Source organism: Mirounga leonina, unplaced genomic scaffold (assembly GCF_011800145.1).
Source record: "Mirounga leonina isolate KUSES-001 unplaced genomic scaffold, KU_Mleo_1.0 Mir_175, whole genome shotgun sequence".
Lineage (NCBI taxonomy): Eukaryota > Metazoa > Chordata > Mammalia > Carnivora > Phocidae > Mirounga > Mirounga leonina.
In genome coordinates, this window is record NW_023270453.1 from 22,267,040 (window position 1) to 22,287,198 (window position 20,159).

Below are 20,159 nucleotides of genomic sequence, written 5' to 3' on the forward strand. Positions count from 1 at the left end.
CGCCCACGTGACCGCGCGCGGGGGAGCGATGGCGGCGAGGCTGGCGGGCTTCCTGCTGCTGCTGCTGGGGCTCGCGGCGCCGGGTTAGTGTCCCCGCGCTCCGGGGCCCCTCGCGTGCGCCGCCTCCCGCCCGCCTCCTGACCGCCCCGTTCCCCGCAGGGCCCGCGCCCGCCGCTGCCGCCAAGATGAAGGTGGTGGAGGAGCCCAACGCGTTCGGGTGAGCGGCCGCGCCGGGCGCGGCGGGGCGCGGAGGGACAGCCCGGAGTCCGGCTCCCCCTGACCCTGCCGCTTCTCGCAGGCTCAACAACCCGTTCCTGCCCCAGACTAGTCGCCTCCAACCCAAGAGGGATCCTTCACCCGTGTCTGGTGAGTGCGGGACCCTGGCCGCGGACGTGGGGGCGGCCAGGGAGGGAAGCAGGGAGCCGGCGCGGATTTCCGGCTCGGGTGGCCGGGGCAGCCTGGGATGAGGGCCCTGAAAGGGCCCGGAGTCTCGTGCATTCGTTTGTCAGCCTCTCAGAGTTTGAGTGCACCAACGTTATTCCAGAACGTTCTAGTACGAGTTAAATAGTTACCTCCGAATTTAGTCTTCTTTAATTCCTTTTGTGAAGGTGATCTCAGTTAATAGTTGGCCACAGACGTCTTTTGTGCTTTTACGTGCGTAAGTGTACAAGGAAAAATGTGCATTAATGTGGTTTGGTGCTTTCTGCCGCTATTTTTTAAAACGTATTTTTTGCTTTTTTTTTGAACAGCACGAACTACGCAGGTTTGCGCATTTGCTGTTGCTCGCGGTGTGTCTTCGTGGTGGTGAACACTGGCCTTCACTCTTCTCTCTTGATACTTAGTCTTTCATAGGATGGGCCTGTGTCCTTTTATCGTCAGATGTTACGTTTAAATTTGTTGGTCGTTAGAAGCAATGCTGTGGAGAACATCCTTCGTGCGGATTGTCTCTTTCTAGGCTGTGTGCGTGGTTTCCTAAGGCAGGATCCCAGAAGTGGAATCACTGGGTCGTCAAATGAGAAACACGGGAAGCAAAAAACCCCGTAATGTTTTTTATTGAGCACTGCTGTGTGTTAGGGTCTGTGATGGGAATGCAGAAATGAGCAAAACGCAGAGAGCTTGTTCTCTCTTCGTGACAGTCTAATGGGGGAGTGTGCATGTGTGCGCCAACAAAGAAGTAGGTGAAGTGTAGAATGCTTGATGAGAAATACTCTATAGGTCTGGAAAGCAGAGACGAAAGTGTGTGTGAAGAGGTGAGTGTTGTTTTGGGAATTGCCATTTTATTTATTTTTTTTAAAGATTTTATTTATTTATTTGACAAAGAGACAGCGAGAGAGGGAACACAAGCAGGGGGAGTGGGAGAGGGAGAAGCAGGCTTCCCGCTGAGCAGGGAGCCTGATGTGGGGCTCGATCCCAGGACCCTGGGATCATGACTGGAGCTGAAGGCAGACACTTAACGACTGAGCCACCCAGGTGCCCTTTTTATTTTTAATTATTATTATTAAGCAAACTGTACACCCAGTGTGGGGCTTAAACTCAAGACCCCAAGATCAAGAGTCATATGCTCTAGGGACAGAGCCACTTAAATAGGGGAGTCAGGAAAAAGCTGAGAAATGACATTTTGGCCAGAAGCTGAAGGAGGAAAGGACATGAGAGAGGGATGGGGATATCTGGGAAGAGGAGTCCAGCAAAGGGAGGAGGGCAGGTAAAGGCCTCCAGCAAGGACGCCCAAGCCAGAGGGATTGGGGGTAGGTAGGATGAACTCAGAGAGGGAACAGATGTGAGATTTCACTCTAAACTATCCCTGCTTTTTATTACAAAAAGGATTGAAAAGAAAAATGGAGAAATGGGACAGTGGACACGTGTGCTCTGCACCTCTGTGAACAGTTCACATTTGCCTGGTCCTCTCTTTCATCATTTTGAAAAATGTGAATTTCCATTTTGCTGAACCATTTGAAACTAGATTACAGGGCGCCTGGGTGGCTCAGTTGGTTGGGCAACTGCCTTCGGCTCGGGTCATGATCCTGGAGTCCCTGGATCGAGTCCCGCATCGGGCTCCCTGCTCGGCGGGCAGTCTGCTTCTCCCTCTGACCCTCCCCCCTCTCATGTGCTCTCTCTCATTCTCTCTCTCTCTCAAATAAATAAATCTTTAAAAAAAAAGAAACTAGATTACAGACATTATGACACTTTATCCGTCAATAGTTCCAGTATGGATCCCCCACCTCCCCAAAATTAGTAGTGTGTAAACAGCCCACATCCCCCAGTCGTCCCAGTGCCCTCTACAGCTGTCCCAACCCCCCGCCCCAGGATTAGTCAAGGGTCACACATGTATTTGGTTACTCAGGTGTCTGTAATCTTAAATCTGGAACAGGTCCCTTTACACTGTACCCCCTTTAAAAAAGGCTTTCATGACCTTGACTTTGGAGGAGTCCGGGCCAGTTGTCTTACAGAATGACCTCCTGGATTGCTCTGGTTTAGGTCATTTGCCTGGTTCTTTCTTTGGTGTGTGCTCCGTGAGTAGGGAGATAGGCTGGGAAGCTGTCAGGTGGTCAGGGTCAGCGGTCTGGACACAGATCTTTCCTAGCAAGGCAGTGGACCATGTGTGGCCTCATGTGGGAGGGCAGTGCTTTGTGGCCAGGGTCCCTCCGCTGTCCACACGGGCTTCTGCCTCTGCTCTTGGCATGTGGGCTGCGAGCTGTCCCTGGGCTCTGAGTGACCGCTGTGCTCAGGAGTCTTGCGTTCTACCCCGAGGGAGGAGGAGAGTGCGTGCCTACTTTCTGCCTCTCTCATGCAGCTGCATCTCCTAGCAGATGGCCTCTGACAAAGAATACCCTTCCTCTCCCCTCTTTTTTCTTTTTGAAGATCATCATCGGCTCATTTGAAACTTTTTATTGAGCTATAGTTGACACATTCAGTTTGATGAAATGTGGCAGTTGATCACATCCATGTCCTTGTTGCCCAAAACAAGGTGTAGAACAATTTCATCAACTAGAAAATGACTGTGTTCCTTTCCACATCCTCCTCCTCATCACTTTCTGGTGTCTGTCACTGTAGATGAGTCTTCTCTGTGCTTGGCCTCCAGCTACATGGAGTCCCAGAGCATATGTTCCCGTGTCTGGTTTCTTTCCAGCCTCGTGTTTCTGGGACTCATCCGTGGTGTTGTGTGTATCACTGTTCTTATTGGTGAGTACATGTAAAAACTGAAATTGAGTATGGCCCGTAATTGATTCTGTCATGCCTAGGTCAGTGTCCTAGTTGAGGTGATGAGCCAGAGCTAGGTAAGCATTGGGAGAGGCTGCGTGATGGTACGTGGACCGTGGAGTAGGAATTTTGCAACTTCTTGTAAGTCTCATTATTTCAAAAAGCATATACACACATATATATGTGTTTATATTGGGAGATCCATGTGACTTTAAGTTTCCAACTGAAATGTAGTATTACAGGGCTGGGGGGTTGTTTTCTTTTTCTAACACTGAAAAGCTGGGTTCCTTAATCACATAAGTATATTTACTGGCTAACTCCCATAATTACAGAAAATAGCTTTGGGATTATAATAACAATACTACTAGTAACATGAAATGAGTGGGTGAGGCTTGAGTTTTTATGCAGTTCATTTTAGGATGTGTCCAACCAGAGACAGACGTCAGAGCTGTGTGGTGTGAGGCTGAGCACGTCTGTGTCTACTAATCACTTCGACAAGCACTTTCTGCCTGTGCTCAGTGGTAGGGCCTGCCATGCATCTTTTTCACCTTCGATTTTCACTAACTTTAAAACCTTTTTTTTAAGTTTTGTTTTTTAAGAATCATCTATTTTATTTTTTTAAAGATTTTATTTATTTGACAGAGAGAGACACAGCGAGAGGGAACACAAGCAGGGGGAGGGGGAGAGGGAGAAGCAGGCTTCCCGCGGAGCAGGGAGCCCGATGCGGGGCTCGATCCCAGGACCCTGGGATCATGACCTGAGCCGAAGGCAGACGCCAAACGACTGCGCCACCCAGGTGCCCCCAAGAATCATCTATTTTAGAGAAAGTGCTCAAGAGCGGGGTGGGCGGGGAGAGCGGCAGAGGGAGAGAATCCCAAGCAAACTCCTCACTGAGCCCAGAGCCCCACCTGGAGCTCGATCTCATGGCCCTGAGATCATGACCTGAGCTGAAATCAAGAATCGGACGCTCACCCGACAGAGCCTCCAGGTGCCCCGATTTTTACTTGAGTTTAAACAGTTTTGTGATAGGGCCGATTTGGAGCATGTGGGAAAGTGGGAGGGAAGGACGATGAGGCCCCAAGTCCCGGCACTCAGCCTCAGCCCTCACCCCGCAGTTCTGTTCTCACCATTCAGCTCATTTGTATATATTTTGGCGTCTTCGTCCTAAGGGCATAGCCACATTATCTTCTTCACGCTTTAAAAAAAGAAAACAAAAACACTAATTCCTTCGATAAAAATCCTGTCAGTGCCTTAGGTTTCTAATGGTCTCACATCGTTAAGAGCTGGTTTGTCCAAGTCAGCGTTTCTGCTCCGTGTGCTGTGGCCTCATGGACTTTGGATCTATAGCTCCCCTCCCTGTTTGCTCACAATTTCTTTATTGAAGAAACTGGGTCATTTGTTTACCACATTCTGAATTTTGTTCATTGCGTTCCTGTGGTGCTTAACATTTCTTCTTCATGTTTGCTGGAATAAAGACTTGTTTCTTTTTTTTTCCTTTCCAATCTGGTGCCTTTCGTTTGTTTTTCTTGTGTCTTGCACCGGCCAGGCCTCCTGTGCTGCTGAAGAGCCGCTCTCCCTTCCCTGCTCCTTGCTCAGCATCCCTCTGTCGGCTCCGGCGTCCCCCCTTGGTCGGGAGAGGAGGTTCCCTCTTCTGCCTGCTTGCTGAGTTTTCACCATGCGAATGAATAGGATTGTGTCAAATGCTTTTCTGTACCTATTGAGACGCTCAGAGAGTTCGCTTTTTCGGGCTGTTTATACAGTGGTTAGCGGGAATTTCTGAATGTTGAGCCAATCTTGTATCCTTGGAATGAACCCCACTCGGTCAAGATGAGTACACGTTTTATATATTGGATTTAAATTGCTAATTATTTCTGACCTTTTTATTTCTAGAATTTCAGTTCTTTTTTCTATTTTCTACATAACTGCTGAGACTTATTATTTATTCCTGTTTTGTTTTACTCCCTTGAACATGTTGTAATAACTGCTTTAAAATTCTCTTCTGCTTCCAGCATTTGTGCCGTGTGGGGCTTGAGCCACAGTGGTTTTCCTTTTCTCTCCAGTGTGGGTCGCACTGCCTGCGTGCTCACATGTCTCATATTTTTGGAGTAAGTTCTTGACGCGGGCTTGGCTGTGCTCCTTTGAAGAGCATGATCTATTCAGACAGATCTGAGCCCACACTTGGGCCCTGCTGGGTCTCTGGCTTTGCAGGCCTCCCCCCATGTGTGTGTGCAGGGCTGGGCCAGGGAGCCCCGCAGAGCTCGTAGGCAGTGTTGGGCTGCCATGTGGTGCATTTTTTTTTTTTTTTTTTTTTGACAGAGAGGGAACACAAGCAGGGGGAGCGGGAGAGGGAGAAGCAGGCTTCCCGCCGAGCAGGGAGCCCGATGCGGAGCTCGATCCCAGGACCCCGGAATCATGACCTGAGCCGAAGGCAGACGCCTAACGACTGAGCCACCCAGGCGCCCCCTTTTTGTTTTTTTTAAGATTAAAAAATATATGTAAAGATTTATTTATTTTAGTGAGAGTGAGCAAGCCAGGGGGCAGGGGCAGAGCAGAGGCAGAGAGAGAGAGACTTAAACAGACTCCATGCTCATCACAGAGCCTGACATGGGGCTGAGTCTCACAACCCTGAGCTCATGACCCGAACTGAAACCAGGAGTTGGACACTTAACCAACTGAGCCACCCAGGTGCTCCTAAGATTAAAAATATTTAAACTCTTCTTCATAAATATTTTTAACAAACATCTTTTTTTCCAACTGAAAAACAGAATGGGTAGCATAAACATGGTTTAATAGATTATATTCATGGCTTGGAAAAAATTACCTGACTGCTCCCTGCTCAGCGGGGAGTCTGTTTCTCCATCTCCCTCTGCCCCACCCCACATGCGCATTTTCTCTCAAACAAAATTTTTTTTAAAAATTACCCAACAAAAATGTAAAGGCTTTCAAAACAGGTATAAAGGGTGAATGTTAAATTATTCTAAGATTTTTAAACGGGCCCCATTTGCTCAAAATGTACCAAAGCTCAAACTATTTTTCTACAAAGTGTGCCCAGGAAGTATAGGGCATACATAAGTTAGGCAGAAATAGCCTCTCCAGCCACCTCACTGGACTGTTCCTTCAGAAAGCAAACCTAATCTTTGCAGGCCTCCTGATTAATAAGGTTTTTAATGTAGTTGTTTCCAAAGATGTGAAAAGAAGGTGCTAGAATACTGCTGTCAAAGCCGGCGGTGCTTTGGGCACTGCACGTGCAGCGGGGAGCTGGTGCTGGGGGCGTGGGGCCTCTGTGGGGCTGCCGGCCCTGGGCTGGGTCCATTCTAGTGACTAGAAACTCTTGAGACACTGATTTTTCAGGACTATCCCTTTTTAGAAAATGTTTATTCCCAAACCAACTAACGTGATTGAACAAATGTACAATCTCTAAAAATGCTGAGTGGGCAAACAACAAAACTCTCTACTGGGCAGAAGAAAGGGTGTGAGCAGTCTTCTTCAGTATGGCCCTCAGCCAGGGGAAGGCCTGCTCCCGTCCGCACTGCTCTACTTCGGTCTGAAGCTTTAAAGCATGTATTCTCAACAGAGCAAGGCTTTTCTGAGAGATGGCTTTCATCTGGAGTGATTTGTTACAGACTGAAGGGTTCTGACCCATGAAGACGTGTACGTTTATAAAAATAGTCCCACTGGACGCTTGATGTGTTTGGATTATGCAGCTCAAATAGTTTCCTACGAAATATTCTAGAGCTATTTTCATGTAATTAAGACACAACTCTCCAGTTTTACCACTCCTCCCCACCTAAATGTGTGTGTCCTTTACTGTGACTCAAGCTGGCTTCCAAAACAGGTGTCCAAAGGTTGCATTAGGAAAGGTAAGCGAAGGGCTCGCTATTTACCAGGTGACTTTAACTCTCATCCAGAGCCGTGCGGTGAGAGACACAGAGAAAGCGGTCTCAGGAAAAGCCCATTCTGTTAATTAAGCTTCGCTTTTTAAAAGCCACTAGTAGGGCGCCTGGGTGGCTCAGTTGGTTAAGCGACTGCCTTCGGCTCAGGTCATGATCCTGGAGTCCCTGGATCGAGTCCCACATCGGGCTCCCTGCTCGGCAGGGAGTCTGCTTCTCCCTCTCCCACTCCCCCTGCTTGTGTTCCCTCTCTCGCTGTGTCTTTCTCTGTCAAATAAATAAATAAAATCTTAAAAAAAAAAAAAAGTTCTGTGAAAAAATTTCCCATCATTATGACAAAAGTAATCTTTTTTAGCAATTAAGTCATAATTTTAAAAGGGAATGTAGGGGCACCTGGGTGGCTCAGTTGGTTAAGCATCTGCTTCGGCTCAGGTCATGATCTCGGGGTCCTGGGATCGAGCCCCACGTCGGGCTCCCTGCTCAGCGGGAAGCCTGCTTCTCCCTCTCCTACTCCCCCTGCTTGTGTTCCCTCTCTCGCTGTCTCTCTCTCTGTGTCAAATAAATTTAAAAGGGAATGTAAGTTAATCATGGATTTAGAAGAGCTGAAAGCAACACAGGTCAGCAGAAGAGAGTGCTCGGACCTTCGGACCCTGGGCACCGGCGAGCTCAGGACTGATCCCAGCGGGCGGCAGGTCACACGGGATTCCATGGGACTCAGAACCCAGAGTTCATGTGCAGATTTCCCATGTTTTCCAGAACGTGAGCTTTGATCTTGGTTTTGTGTCTTTAAGACTGAGAATGGAAGACTGAGAATGATCAGTTGTTTGCCCAGGGCTCTGATGTCCTAGCAAAGCAGGGAGAACCACCCCGATGTGGGGCAGGGAGAGCCCCAAGGGGGTGGAGGAGGCTGTCTCGGTCTTTTCTTGCAGGAAACCATGAGAAAATACTGGAGACATTAAATGTTTTCTAAGCAAGACCACACACACAACAGTAAGCCAGCTGCCTTCTCCCAGATACAACCAAACGGCTCATCTAACTTGTAGTTTCCGAAAGTAAAAATATTAATTTTATTTACTTTTTTAAATAACTGCTACACACCCAGCATGGGGCTCGAACTCAGGACCCCGAGATCAAGAGTTGCAAGCTCCTCCCACTGAGGTGGCCAGGAGCCCCCCAACTTGACTTGTAAACCAGTGCTGTTTTTTTTTCAAAAGCCATGTGTGTGCTCGACTGGTTCTCAGACACCACCTGCAGTTTTGGAGTTTGAAAATGAGGGTTTTCTTTTCTGTAGTTGTCTAATTGCAAACATTTCCATGACTTCCCTTGTCAGTTTTGTGCTCAGTAATGGCAGCAAAAAACAGTGAACCAAGGAAGTGTATCCACCCCCATGAGGAGGGCACTGTAGGGTTGCACCCGTGTCCGGGGGCCTGGCAGCGTGGCACCTGCTGAATTGTGTCAAGTACATGTATTTTCTTCGAGTTTAAAGAATTGAAGGGCTGATCTGAAAACACTGACTGTAAATGCTTTTCAGCAGTTACTCTTCGTCTGTTCTGAGCTTTGGGGCCGCTGTCCTTCCTGGGGGTGGCCCTGAGAAGGAAACCCCTGGGGGCTCATCCTCGGGGCCCACTGCCTTCTTGTGTTGCCCCGACTTCGCAGCTGCTGGGTCATCCCCCATCATGCCTGTCGCTCTGGTCCATGACACTGGGGTGGGCTCCGAAGCGCCCTGCAGGAGGGTCGGCCTGTTGTCAGCCACGGTTCACATTGTCCTTTGCTTCTCTCTACACAGATGAGGATGTCAGAACTCTCAAGGGCTGTTACCACTAACTCATGAAAGTTTGTGCTCTTAAATCCGTAAGAGGGATTTTTCCTGCAAGGTCATGTTCCTCACTCTATACAGTTTGGTTCACTTGCTTTGCCTTTGCGGTCATAGCCAAGAAGTCATTGCCAAAGCCCATGTCCTGAGGATTTTCTCCTGTTTTTCTACTAAGCTTTTTAGGCTTAGCCTCAAATTCATTTTGAGTTATTTTTGTATATGGTGTAAAGTAAGGTTCCGGTTCCTTCCTCTACGTCTGGTTATTGTTTCCCGGCACCATTTATTGAGAAAATGGCCCTTTCCCCCACTGAATGGTCTTGATATCAGATCATAAGAACGGATGTTCAGGACCGTCTGTGGGCTCTGGGCTCCGTCACCCCACCTGTGTGCACGCCAGCACCACACTGTTTCAGTCTGTGGCTTTGAAGCATGTTTTGAAATCAGGGATTGAGTTTTTCAACTGTCCTTTTTTTTTTTTCTTAAGATTTTATTTATTTGAGAAAGACACCGAGAGAGGGAACACAAGCAGGGGGAGTGGGAGAGGGAGAAGCAGGCTTCCCGCTGAGCAGGGAGCTGGATGCGGGGCTCGATCCCAGGACTCTGGGATCATGACCTGAGCCGAAGGCAGCCGCTTAACGACTGAGCCACCCAGGCGCCCCTCAACTAACTTTGTTCTTTTAAAGATAGTTTTGGCTGTTTGGGGTTGAGATTCCATTTTAATTTTAGGATGGGTTTTCCTATTTCTGCAAACAGATGTTACTGGGATTTTGATACAGACTGAATTAGGTCATTTAAGGTAGTATTCACATTTTAAGATTAAGTTTTCCTATCTGTGAACACAGGGCTTCTATTCATTTATTTATATCTTTTAGTCAGCTGCATTCTGTAGTTTGTACAAGTATTTTGCCTTTTTGGCGTATTCCCACTGTTTTTCTTTTCAATACTCTTGTGTATGGAATTGTTGAATTTCCTTTCTGGATTGTTAGTGTAGGGAAACACACCTGGTGTTTGTCAGTGTCGTGTCCTGCAACATTGGGAACAGACTTTTGTGGACTCTGCTTTCTCCACACGCGATCCTGGCAACAGAGTTGTGTTTCTTCCTTTCCAATTTGGATGCCTTTCTCTCTCTTGTGCCTAATTGCTCTAGCTAGAACTTGCAGTGCGGTGCTGGAACAGGGAGCGCAGTGCGGAGCGCGTCCTCATCTCCTTCTGGATCTGAGGAGGAGTACGTCGGGTCTCGCGCCGCCCTGCACTGCCCTCAGGGCGCGCTGTGGGGTCGGCCTCGGTGGCCTCCATTGTGCCGCTGCTTTCCTGCTTTTCTTCCTTTGTGGAGTGTTTGTCATGAAGGGGGGTTGAATTCTGTCAGGTGCTGCTTTCTGCAACGGCCAGGTGGCCGTGGGGTTCCCTTCTTCCTTCTGTTAACGGATTGTATTGTTGGATGTTGAACCGTCCTCGTATTTCAGGAATGAACCCCACTTGGTGATGGTGTGGGATCCCTTTAATGTGCTGTTGAAGTGCATCTGCTGGTGTTTTCTTTTTAAAGATTTTATTTATTTATTCATGAGAGACAGAGAGAGAGAGGCAGAGGGAGAAGCAGGCCTCCCGCGGAGCAGGGAGCCCGATGCGGGACTCGATCCCAGAACCCTGGGATCATGACCTGAGCCGAAGGCAGACGCTTAACCATCTGAGCCACCCAGGCGCCCCTGCTGGTGTTTTCGTTGAGGATTTTCTGTGTTCGTGTTCATGATGGATCTTCGTGACTCTGGTCCCAGGGTGGTGCTGGCCACGGAGGCTCTGGGAACATGTGACGACGACTGATCAGTTGGGTTTCTAGGAATGCGTCCATTTCACGAAGGTTGTCAATTTGTTGGAGTATGTTTCTCATCATATTCTCCTGTCTTGTTCCTGCAGAGTTGGCAGTGTCCCCCCTTTCATACCTGATTTTAGGAATTTCAGTGTGTGGGGTTCTCTGTCCATCTAGCTAAAGACTCATCGATTTTGTTGATCTTTGTAAAGGACCGGTGTTGGGTTTACTGATTTTTCTTTTGCCTCTGCTCCAACCTTTTATGATTTTTCCCTTGAGCTAGCCCTGGGTTCAGTGTGCTCTTTGTCTACTTCTGGAAGGTGTAAAGACTCAGGGTCTGGTTTGTCGCCCGTGTCCGAGCCCCTCAGCATTGCTGGCACCGTGCCTGTGAGCTCTGGAACCCTGGTCACTGGTCTGTCCCAGAGTGTTTTCTCATTTCCCTTGTGATTTCCTGTTTGACGCAGTGGTTAAGATGCTAACTCCGACATTTGTGCATCCCCCACACATGCTCCTGCTGTGATCGGGAAGGAAAGCACGTGGGTATAACCCATCTCAGGTTAGTAAGAACTCGGATGGAGCATCCTTGGTCTCCTAACGACTTCCAGCTTAGGGTCTGGTCTGTTTGCGGTGGGGTCCAGGCTGGTGCATATCCTCGGAATGTACTTGAAAGGACAGACCCTGTGGAACCAAAGTGGCTCAGCTTTGTGACTTCTCTGTCCCTCCTCTCCTGCCTTACCCCGTTGACGTTTTCTTCCAGGTGACACGCTTGATTTCCGTCTCATTTCTGCTTGTGTATATCCCACGTCTATTTTCTCTGTGGAAACCACAGGGGTTAGTAACATTGGAAATGACTAAATTCTATTATGAATTTTTTCAACTGTCATATCCCATACAAACGCTCCCGTCAGCTCTGCCCCTCCCCCAGCCCGGTCACCAATCCCACTGGCAACCCCCTTGGACTGGGTGCCATCAGCAAAGGCTTGTGATGCTGTGTCGTGCATCTGTCTTCTGGAGTCTATAGATTGACCCTCCCGGCCATGCAGGTTGGCCGTGGATTCACTTTTACTGGAGAAGCATACAAACTTGCTCCGTCTGGACGGGCACCCCACAGCCATCAGGAACCCCTCAGCTCCGCCTCCGTGGGGAGGGTTGTTTTGGATGCAGAACAATTGAGCTGCCCTCTGGCCCGCACGCCATCTTCGCGGGGCCCCGCCGATGAGCTCGGGGACGTTGCCTACGTGTGACGGACTTTGGATTTCTCACGATCTTCTCATGTGTCTCTGTGAGGGTCGGAGCCTCGCCTGCTTGCAGTTCAGTGAGCGTCCTGGATTTGTAAATTCACGTCTTCTGTCCAGTTGGGACGTTTCTGCCGGGGCTCCCATGTGGTGCCCACAGCTCCGTGGCCATTTACTGGTTCTTCCATCTGCTCAGATGCTGTTGACCCTTCCTGCAACTTCTTTACTTGGCTTGTATTTTTCAGCTCCAGTATTTCTCTTCTGGTTTCTTCCTGTAATATGTTTTTGTCTGTATTCCTTTAGTTCTTGGATCGTATTTAAGACTGTTTGGAAATCTTTCCTAAGTCCGGCCTCTGGGCTGCTCCTGGGATGGTTTTGTCACCTTTCCCTTGGTTAAGGCCATGTTTTCCTGCTGCCTTGTGAGAATTTGTGGAAAACAGGGCTCTGTGCTGGGGCTCCTCGTCAGCCGTGTATGTGGCTGCTCTCGAAGGCCTGCCTTTCCCATCTCCCCCCACTGCTCTGTCGTCGGTGTCCCCCCATAAGCTCCTGCCCCAAACTCCTGCACGGCTCTGTGCCCCCTGCAGCTTTCGTGAGCCATGCCCACCTTTCCTGCTTGAGATCCAAGTTAGGCAAAGCGGAGACCAGTCCTTGGTCAGCCCCAGCCTGTTGGGAAGTTGCAGACAAGCTGGCCTGCTTGCTGCTCATGACCACATTGGGGGTGGTGGCAAGTACAGACACCCCAGGACTGGTCCCACCAGCTTGAAGGTGGCTTGGTACTTATTTGGTTGTGGTCACCCTCTGTGCTCCAGAACTTCTGTAAGGTTGGTTCAGCCGGTTTCTGGTTCTTCTGTTTTCCTTACATCAGGCAGGCTCCCGTGCTCCCATCTCAAGTTTAAACCGACCTGCCTTTCCCTGGAAGGTCTAGTCCTGTGGGCTGTCCGCACACCTGCACTCCACGCTCGACTTGGCCTCTTGTGCTCTTTTCCAGGGCCTGCGCACCTCTTCAGGCTTTCTGGCAAGTGCTTCAGCCTGGTGGAGTCCACGTGAGTGAGGGAAGGTGTTGGCGGGGGGTGGGGGCCAGGACCCCCCCGACGCATCTGTGCCCCCAGGTACAAGTACGAGTTCTGCCCGTTTCGCAACGTGACGCAGCATGAGCAGACCTTCCGCTGGAACGCCTATAGTGGGATCCTGGGGTGAGCCAGGGGTGTGCAGGTGGGCGGTCCCGGGCCCCTGGGCTGGTGCCCCCCCATCCCGCCTCACGTGCTGTTCTCCCTCAGCATCTGGAACGAGTGGGAAATCTCCAACAACACCTTCAGGGGCATGTGGATGAGGGACGGCGACTCCTGCCACTCCCGGAGCCGGCAGAGCAAGGTGGGACCGTGGGGGAAGGGCCCGAGGATGCGGGGACCCAGCTTCCCCCAACCTGCCCACCAAGGCTTTCCCCACAGGTGGAGCTTACCTGTGGGAAAAGCAGCCGTCTGGCGCACGTGTCTGAGCCGAGCACCTGTGTCTATGCGCTGACGTTCGAGACGCCTCTTGTCTGCCACCCACACTCCTTGTTGGGTAGGACCCTGGGGCCAGCCCGGGGTGCAGGTGGGGGGCAGGGGAGCTCGGCTAAGTGGGCGTCTGTTGGATTGTAGTGTACCCGGCCCTGCCCCCTGCCCTGCAGCAGCGGTGGGACCAGCTGGAGCAGGACCTGGCTGATGAGCTCATCACCGCCCAGGTGAGGTAGGCGGTGAGGTACAGGGCGGGCATCTCCTTGCCCGGGCGTGGCGCAGCCACGAGCTGGCTCTTCCCTCTTCCTCCGTTGCCAGGGCTATGACAAGTGGCTCAGGGCGCTTTTTGAGGATGCCGGCTACCTAAAGACCCCAGAACAAAGTGAATCGGTGCTGGAAGGAGGTGCCAAAGACCCGGCCTTCCAGACCATAGAGAGCTGCCGTGAGGTAGGGACAGGGAAGGGTGCCTGGCCCCAAGCGGGGCCGCACGCCCTGCCCTCGGAACTCTTGTGTTGCAGGCACATAAAGAGCTGGCGAAGGAGCTCAGGAGACTGAAGAGCATGCTGACCCAGCACGGCATCCCCTACACTAGGCCTGCGGGTGAGTCGTGCCCCGTGCGGGGCCCCAGCCCACCTGGGGACCTGCTGCCTGCAGGCCAGGCCCTGTGCTGACCCCGGTGGCTCACTGTTCTGGCAGAGACTTCTAGCTCCGAGCACGTGGGCCCCAAGACACCCCCAGACGGGACAGCGGAGCCACTCCGAGGCGACCCAGGACTGCGTGGGAACGCCTTGTGACCCGAGATTGGCAGGAAGGGGAGGCAGGTGGGGGCCACTTCTTCTGCCTCAGGGCCCCGTGGGCTCTCAGGCTCAGCTCAAAGAGGTGACAAAATAAAGATGCAAAGTTTTAATTCCTGTACTGATAAAAATAATTGCATGAATTCTGTAAACCATTGCATAAATGCTGTAGTGTAAAAAAATTTAAACAAGTGTTAACTTGAAACAATTCACTACAAGTAAATGATTATGCATTATAAATACTACCTTCTGGGTTAAGAAAGTTCCATTCCAGTAACATTCTCATCTAAATACTCAGAACAAACCTAGATCGAGGCTTCCATAAATTAATCCACATGAAGCATCCACACTGAGCCGAGGTCTCCTGCGACCCCAGTTAGACAAACAGCGGAGGCTGGACCGAGACCACGAGAGCCAAGAGGCAGAACGACAGCCAAACCGAGGACAGCGAGGCCCCGGGATGCCTGCGGGGCAGGGAAGGCTCCCTCGGAGGGCCTAGGCCACCAAGACACAGGTGGGGAGGACCCAACGAGCAGTCCCCTGGGGGCCCTAAGAGTTCCACTTGCGAGATTCTTGGGGGTCCTCGCAGCACACCTGGCCTCAGCGCATGTACCGGGGGGGGGGGGGGGGGGGGGGGGTCGTCCCCACGGCGCCACAGCTCCAGTCTCACTAAAAACCGACCAGAGTAGCTTATAGACCTCAAGCTTAACTGTTCTTAATTGTTTATAATTTGAAAATGTCTAGGCTACTTATTGGTAATAAACATTGTCCTGTTTCCCAAAGAAGACCATAGGCCTGAAATGGGAAACAAGTGCATAAATATTAATAAAAATAATTTTAAACGGTGGTAACAGTAGCACAAAATATGTCATTTCTAAGAGCTAATCATCACTATCATTAAAAACAAAGTAGATTCACTAAAACCAACTCAATAGTCACCTTTAGTAGTGGACTAGCTGCAGAACGTCATGGATCCACCTTTAAACAGAGCTATCGGTGTGTCTTACGTTAAAAAAGGTTTTCAACCTCTTACTATAGTAAATATTTGGTTACTGATAAAAATTTTTACTGAGCCACTTTGCACTTTACAAAATGCTATTAAACGTCTTTGGCAAAGCCACGGGTGGGCCGAGACTTCCAGGCCAGAGGGCCAGCTACGGCTGCCGCACGGAGAACAAAGTCTGGGTCAACTACAGACATCCTTTGCTTCTCCCCAGATTTCTAGGGAAAATGACCCAATGCAGACCAGAGAAGATTCAAGTCCTCACCAAAACCACACCTGTTCTCAGGAGCATTTCTGCCACGGCCAGGCGCGCTCTGCAAGCCCGGGGTCACCGGGGTGGCTCTGGTAATCGCCAGGCTACCCTGCAGCCTGGAAGCCTCACCCCTGCAAGCTGGCGTCCATCCGGCTGCAGGGAGCAGCCGTGGGCAAGCCTCTGGCCTCAGGCCGCCCAAGGGGGAGCCAGGACACCCTCCCAGCAGGCTCGCGAGGCTACAGAGGCTCAGGCACGGCTTTGTGAAGTTAATGTGAGAGCCTCCGCCATTGGGGCCCTGGGCCGCACTTCCCCTCAGAGGAACACACAAACCCAAGGGAAGGGCGCCCTCCGCCCCTTGTGCGAGGCTCAGGCACTTAGAAAAGCGGCCGCAGGTCACGGAGCACGATCGGGCTCAGCGCCACTGCATGGTCCTGGAATATAAAACTCCAATTAATGTGCGTGTGTACGCAATTAGGAGTCCCTTTCACAAAATTAAAAACTTCTGTCTTTCGGTATCACTGCTATAAATACTATTTGCACAATTTGAAAACTATAAAAAATCCTAGGCATTTCTCACTACTAGATAAACGCTCATTTCATAAGTACTAATTTCAGGATAAGAAATCTAAGACCTTTACCATACCATGAATTAACAATAAACTGATAGGAAATGGTGTAAGTTCACAGTTCACATACAAAGCTTCGCATTATCGCATATTAAAAAAACACGAACCTAAAAAGCAGCTTATACCAACTCAATGTCTAACGCCCCCGGTTTACAAAGTGCTTGGCAGGGTCACAGTGCGTCATTCCCGAGCCCGTGGGGCCGGCCGGGTGGGCTCTGGGGGTGCGCCCGTGAGGTTTGAGAGAAGCAGGCCAGAGCCCGGGGTGGGGGCGCCGGAGCAGTCACCATGGGAGGGGCTGGCCCTCGCAGTAGGGGCAAGGGGGCGCGCCCGCGGCGCACGGCTCACAGAGCACACGGTGCTGGCAAGGCTGGAGGACGGCGCCGCGGGCCCGCTCCCGGCACACAGCGCACTGCTTCGCTCGCAGCTGGAAGATCACCTGCAGGGCGAGACACGGGTGGTGGTGGGGTCGGGCAGCCTCCAGCAGAACCGAGGCCCCGGGAAAGCCACGGATGGGGCCGTCATGGGTCATCGGGGAATGTGGCCCCGGCTGCAGAGTCAGGGCCGAGGGACGCCCCCAGAATGAAGGTGGGGGGCGGGAGAGCCCTCATGAGACGCCAGGAGCCGAGCTGCCACACCGGCGTGGGAAGGGGCGGCCAAGCAGGTGCCACCTCAAAGGGCTAGGCCCTCATAGAGGCCCCCAACCGACACACTGTGGCCAGCAGGCTTGAGGGTCTGGGCTGGTGGGGACCCTGACTCGGGACTCGGGCCTCCAGCCACAAGAGCAGCCAAAGCCTGGGGGACTATGCCTCAGCGGCCACTGGAGGAGAAGAGCGTGTGAGGGCCGTGGAACCTTCCAGATGCTCCAAGGTCTCACAACAGGCCCTGGTGTGGAAGGGATTTACAGCCGAGGGCAGCAAAGGTGAAGGGTGGAGGCAGGCAGACATCTACCCAGGGACCCCGGGGGGCGACCTCTGTGAGGTGCCGCTCCGGCTCCGACCCCGCGGGGCGGGAGGGGCGCACACCCTGTCTTCGGAGGGCAGAGCTGGCAGTGGGGACGGATGGGGTCTGGTGAGGAAGACCGGGGGGCCGTCCAGAGCCGGAACCAGGACTCACCCCATCCACGGCTTCCAAGTCCAGGCGCAGCTGACTTTGCAGGGAGTGCAGCTTGGGGAGAGGGACGGCGCCCAGGTCAGCACAGCGCTGCAGCCCCCGGCCCTCCAGCTCTTCCCGGAGCCGCCGGAACTGGGCCTCCACCTCCTCCTTCTTCTGCAGCGCCAGGTCCCGCGCACTGTCTGCGGCCAGGGCCCGCTCCTTCGCCTCCTTCGCCTCCCGTCGCCACGCGTCACAGGCCTGAAACCCGGGGCAGTGGCGGGCTGCAGCAGCAGCACGGGGTGCCCCCCTCGCAGGCGCGCCTGCCCCGCCCCCACCCGTGCTCACCTGCTGCACCTGCTGCCAGGACTCCTCCCACTGCCTGATCTTCCTCTTGGCCTCGTCCAGCTGCCGCCTGACGCGGGCCAGCTCCGCACTGTTCGGACTCGCACTTGAGGAAGGGGCAGGGCCGGTGTTCAGGATGGGGGACGGGCTGGGAGAAAAGCTGCCGGAAACAAAGTCCCAGATGCTCCCAGGGACGCCGTTCAAGCCTGAGCGCAGAGGGGACAGGAGAGGTCACAGGCCGTGGCGCTGATACCCCACCTCTGGGCCCCGCTGACAGTGACCCCTGCCCCTGGCACCCTTTCCAGCTGCTCAGGCGTCTGGAAGCAGAAGAGGACATGAAGTCAGGGCTGTCCCTGCGCCATCCCTGGCCCCCGAGCCCCGCCTTGCCTCGGTCTGCAGGCCCTGCAGCTGCGGGGGTCGCCTACGGTAGGGGTGTGCACGAGAGAGTAATGTGATACTTAAAATACTCTTTGAAAATACGACGAGTTACACGAGGTAACGTCTCCCAACAAAAAATACAAGGACTTGTGCTGTTACTGTTGCGCCGGTCGGTGTGCTTGGCACCGGGTCTCTAGTGACATCACAGGTCCCAGGGCCTGAGGCCCACCACCACGCACAGGTGACAGCTGGGGCCATCCCGTGTTCGCGCCCTAAGGCACCCTCAGCGGACTGGACAGGAGACCCCTCAGGCGGTGGCCACCCCTGAGATAGGGCAGTGCAACGTGGGAGGGCAGCACACCCCACCACCCCCCTCCCCCTCCAGACATCATGCAGGGTGGGCATGTCCCCACCAGCACCCGCTCACCTAAGGAGCTGTAGGACGCGGCTGAGGAGCCCAGCGCTCCAGGCTCCGATCTGAGGGCCGGCGGCTGCTGGGGGGGCGTCATGGCTGAGGAGACGAGTGGCCCCGACAGGGACTGGGAGAGCGAGCTGAGCGGGGAGGTGGACAGCGATGAGGACGAGTGCAGGGATGGGGAGCGGGGCAGGCAGCCCGGGATGCTGACGGGTGCTGAGCCCCCCAGTGACCTCGGACCTGCAGAGAGCGGGGGCGGCCAAGTTAGCGGGCGGGGCGGGGGCAGCATGACCACCATGCAGGGACACGGTGGCCGCGCCCGGGTCTCTCTGCGGAGACCATGTTGCTGAGACGGAGGTACCCCGAGGGGCCAGGGGCTGAGAACCTGCCCAACCGAGAACCGTCGCAGGGCTCTGAGGAGAAAGGCTGGCCCTGGGAAGAGCCCGCGGTGCGCCCTCCTACCTGTCGGGCCCAGGTCGCCACTGTCATGCTCTTCCAGCTCTCTGTTTAGAGCTGTGAGGCCGACATCACAGAGATGAAGCTCCAGAGCAGAACCTGGTGAACCAGACGTCATCTCAGCACGGGGCTACACTGCAGCCTGCCCCCACTGGGGAGACCCGCCTTCTCCTCCCCCAGACCATGGCGCTAGCACGGTCTCTGGGGCCCTGGTACGCTCTAGGCCCATCTGCTAAAGGATCAGAGGCATCGAACAACGTGGGGCCCCCCACTTCCCAAAACTTTCCCTCTCCTGCAAGTAGGGCCTCCCTCCCTTCACCCCCACCCCGACAGCAGACCCTGGGGACCCAGCTCAGGCCCACCAGCCCCCAAATCTTCTCAATTCAGCAGCTGCACAGCGGTCGACTCTGGAAGGGGCGGCCAGAGGACCCGGCCCTCCGTGTGACTCCCAGGACACCGGCTGGGGCCTGAGCTGCTGCTGTCTCCTGGCCCAGGGTCTGCAGAAGACCCTGCGGCGCTGATGGCGCAGCACAAGGAGGTCAGCTGCACGCCACCCTGCCCCCACCATGCACCCTCCCACGAGCAGGTGGGCCTTTCCCATGTGGCTGAGCCTTGCTCCCCGCCGCTGCTGCCCGATCAGATGCGTCAGGTACCATCTCTGGAGGCCACAGAACATCCCCCGTCCCCAGGCCCCCAGGACAGACCGCCGTTCCAAAGCCCAGGGGATGCACCGTGGAGGCCCTAGTTGGGCCTGCTCGTTCTGGATCCGTGAGCCCGGCTTCCGGAGCCTTCTGCCTCTGCCCTACCCCAGCGGACTAGCGTCAAAGTCCCCTGAACTGTGTCTGACAAATGACAGCAAGTCAGAACCACTGGTCATTTCTGACCACGTCCCGCCCTCAGCTGGGCCCAGACTCCTGGCCGTGTCGGACACGCTGCTGTGCCAGGGATGTGCTGAGAAGCAGCAGGAGGACCGCAACCACTGCAAACGACTGCATTCGAATCCAGAAGTGAAGGCCGAACCTGCCGGAGGCTGCAGAGAAGCTACTACCTCCTCAAATGAAAAGCATTTACCGTAATTACTGGGAAAACACGGGGTGGAGAGTCGGGGGGAGACAGACTTCCAAACTACCGGCTGCGGGACACGTGCAGAGCAGACTTGAGGTCCGGCCCCAGTGGGGACCGCAGCGTCCTGGAGGCGGCCCAGTGCTGCCTAAGTCCCCAGAGCGCAGGCACACATCCGCCGTCCTCGGGCCACCAGCTCTGGCGTCCGTGGCAGGTGAGAGGAGACGTGCTGGCTGGGGCTGGGAGCCCAGGGGGCTGCACCGCCTGGCGAGACCTGTGCACTCCCGTCAGTGCCACTGCGC

General features: G+C 53.5%; 2 protein-coding genes across 6 annotated transcripts in view; one reads left to right on the forward strand and one right to left on the reverse strand.

Annotated features, from left to right (window-relative positions):
• Positions 1 to 3: 3 nt before the first annotated feature.
• GNPTG (N-acetylglucosamine-1-phosphate transferase subunit gamma) lies at positions 4 to 14,438 on the forward strand. The gene is made up of 11 exons (XM_035021887.1): positions 4 to 83; positions 160 to 217; positions 299 to 366; positions 12,929 to 12,983; positions 13,050 to 13,133; positions 13,218 to 13,311; positions 13,389 to 13,503; positions 13,581 to 13,663; positions 13,755 to 13,883; positions 13,955 to 14,036; positions 14,133 to 14,438. The coding sequence occupies exons 1-11, from the start codon at positions 29 to 31 to the stop codon at positions 14,228 to 14,230; spliced, it is 921 nt and encodes a 306-aa protein (XP_034877778.1). The 5' UTR covers positions 4 to 28; the 3' UTR covers positions 14,231 to 14,438.
• The window catches only part of UNKL (unk like zinc finger), a 34,668-nt gene continuing 28,833 nt past the window's right edge, over positions 14,325 to 20,159 (reverse strand). For 4 of the 5 annotated variants that reach the window (XM_035021884.1, XM_035021882.1, XM_035021881.1 and 1 more), the window contains 4 exons: positions 18,802 to 18,894; positions 18,352 to 18,579; positions 17,226 to 17,752; positions 14,325 to 16,548 (listed from right to left, as the gene is read on the reverse strand). In XM_035021884.1, coding sequence (XP_034877775.1) covers positions 16,393 to 16,548; positions 17,226 to 17,752; positions 18,352 to 18,579; positions 18,802 to 18,894 — 1,004 coding nt within the window. In that variant the 3' untranslated portion in view covers positions 14,325 to 16,392. The remainder of the gene's footprint in view (positions 16,549 to 17,225; positions 17,753 to 18,351; positions 18,580 to 18,801; positions 18,895 to 20,159) is intronic. The other variant, XM_035021883.1, reaches the window with a different exon arrangement.

What these genes read in the sequence shown, in the direction of transcription:
- GNPTG (XM_035021887.1), top strand. Translation starts at nt 29, where the DNA reads ATGGCGGCGAGGCTGGCGGGCTTCCTGCTGCTGCTGCTGGGGCTCGCG. An exon ending in GAGGAGCCCAACGCGTTCGG is followed by an intron (nt 218 to 298) that starts GTGAGCGGCCGC and finishes CGCTTCTCGCAG; the next exon opens with GCTCAACAACCCGTTCCTGC. An exon ending in GGATCCTTCACCCGTGTCTG is followed by an intron (nt 367 to 12,928) that starts GTGAGTGCGGGA and finishes GCTCTTTTCCAG; the next exon opens with GGCCTGCGCACCTCTTCAGG.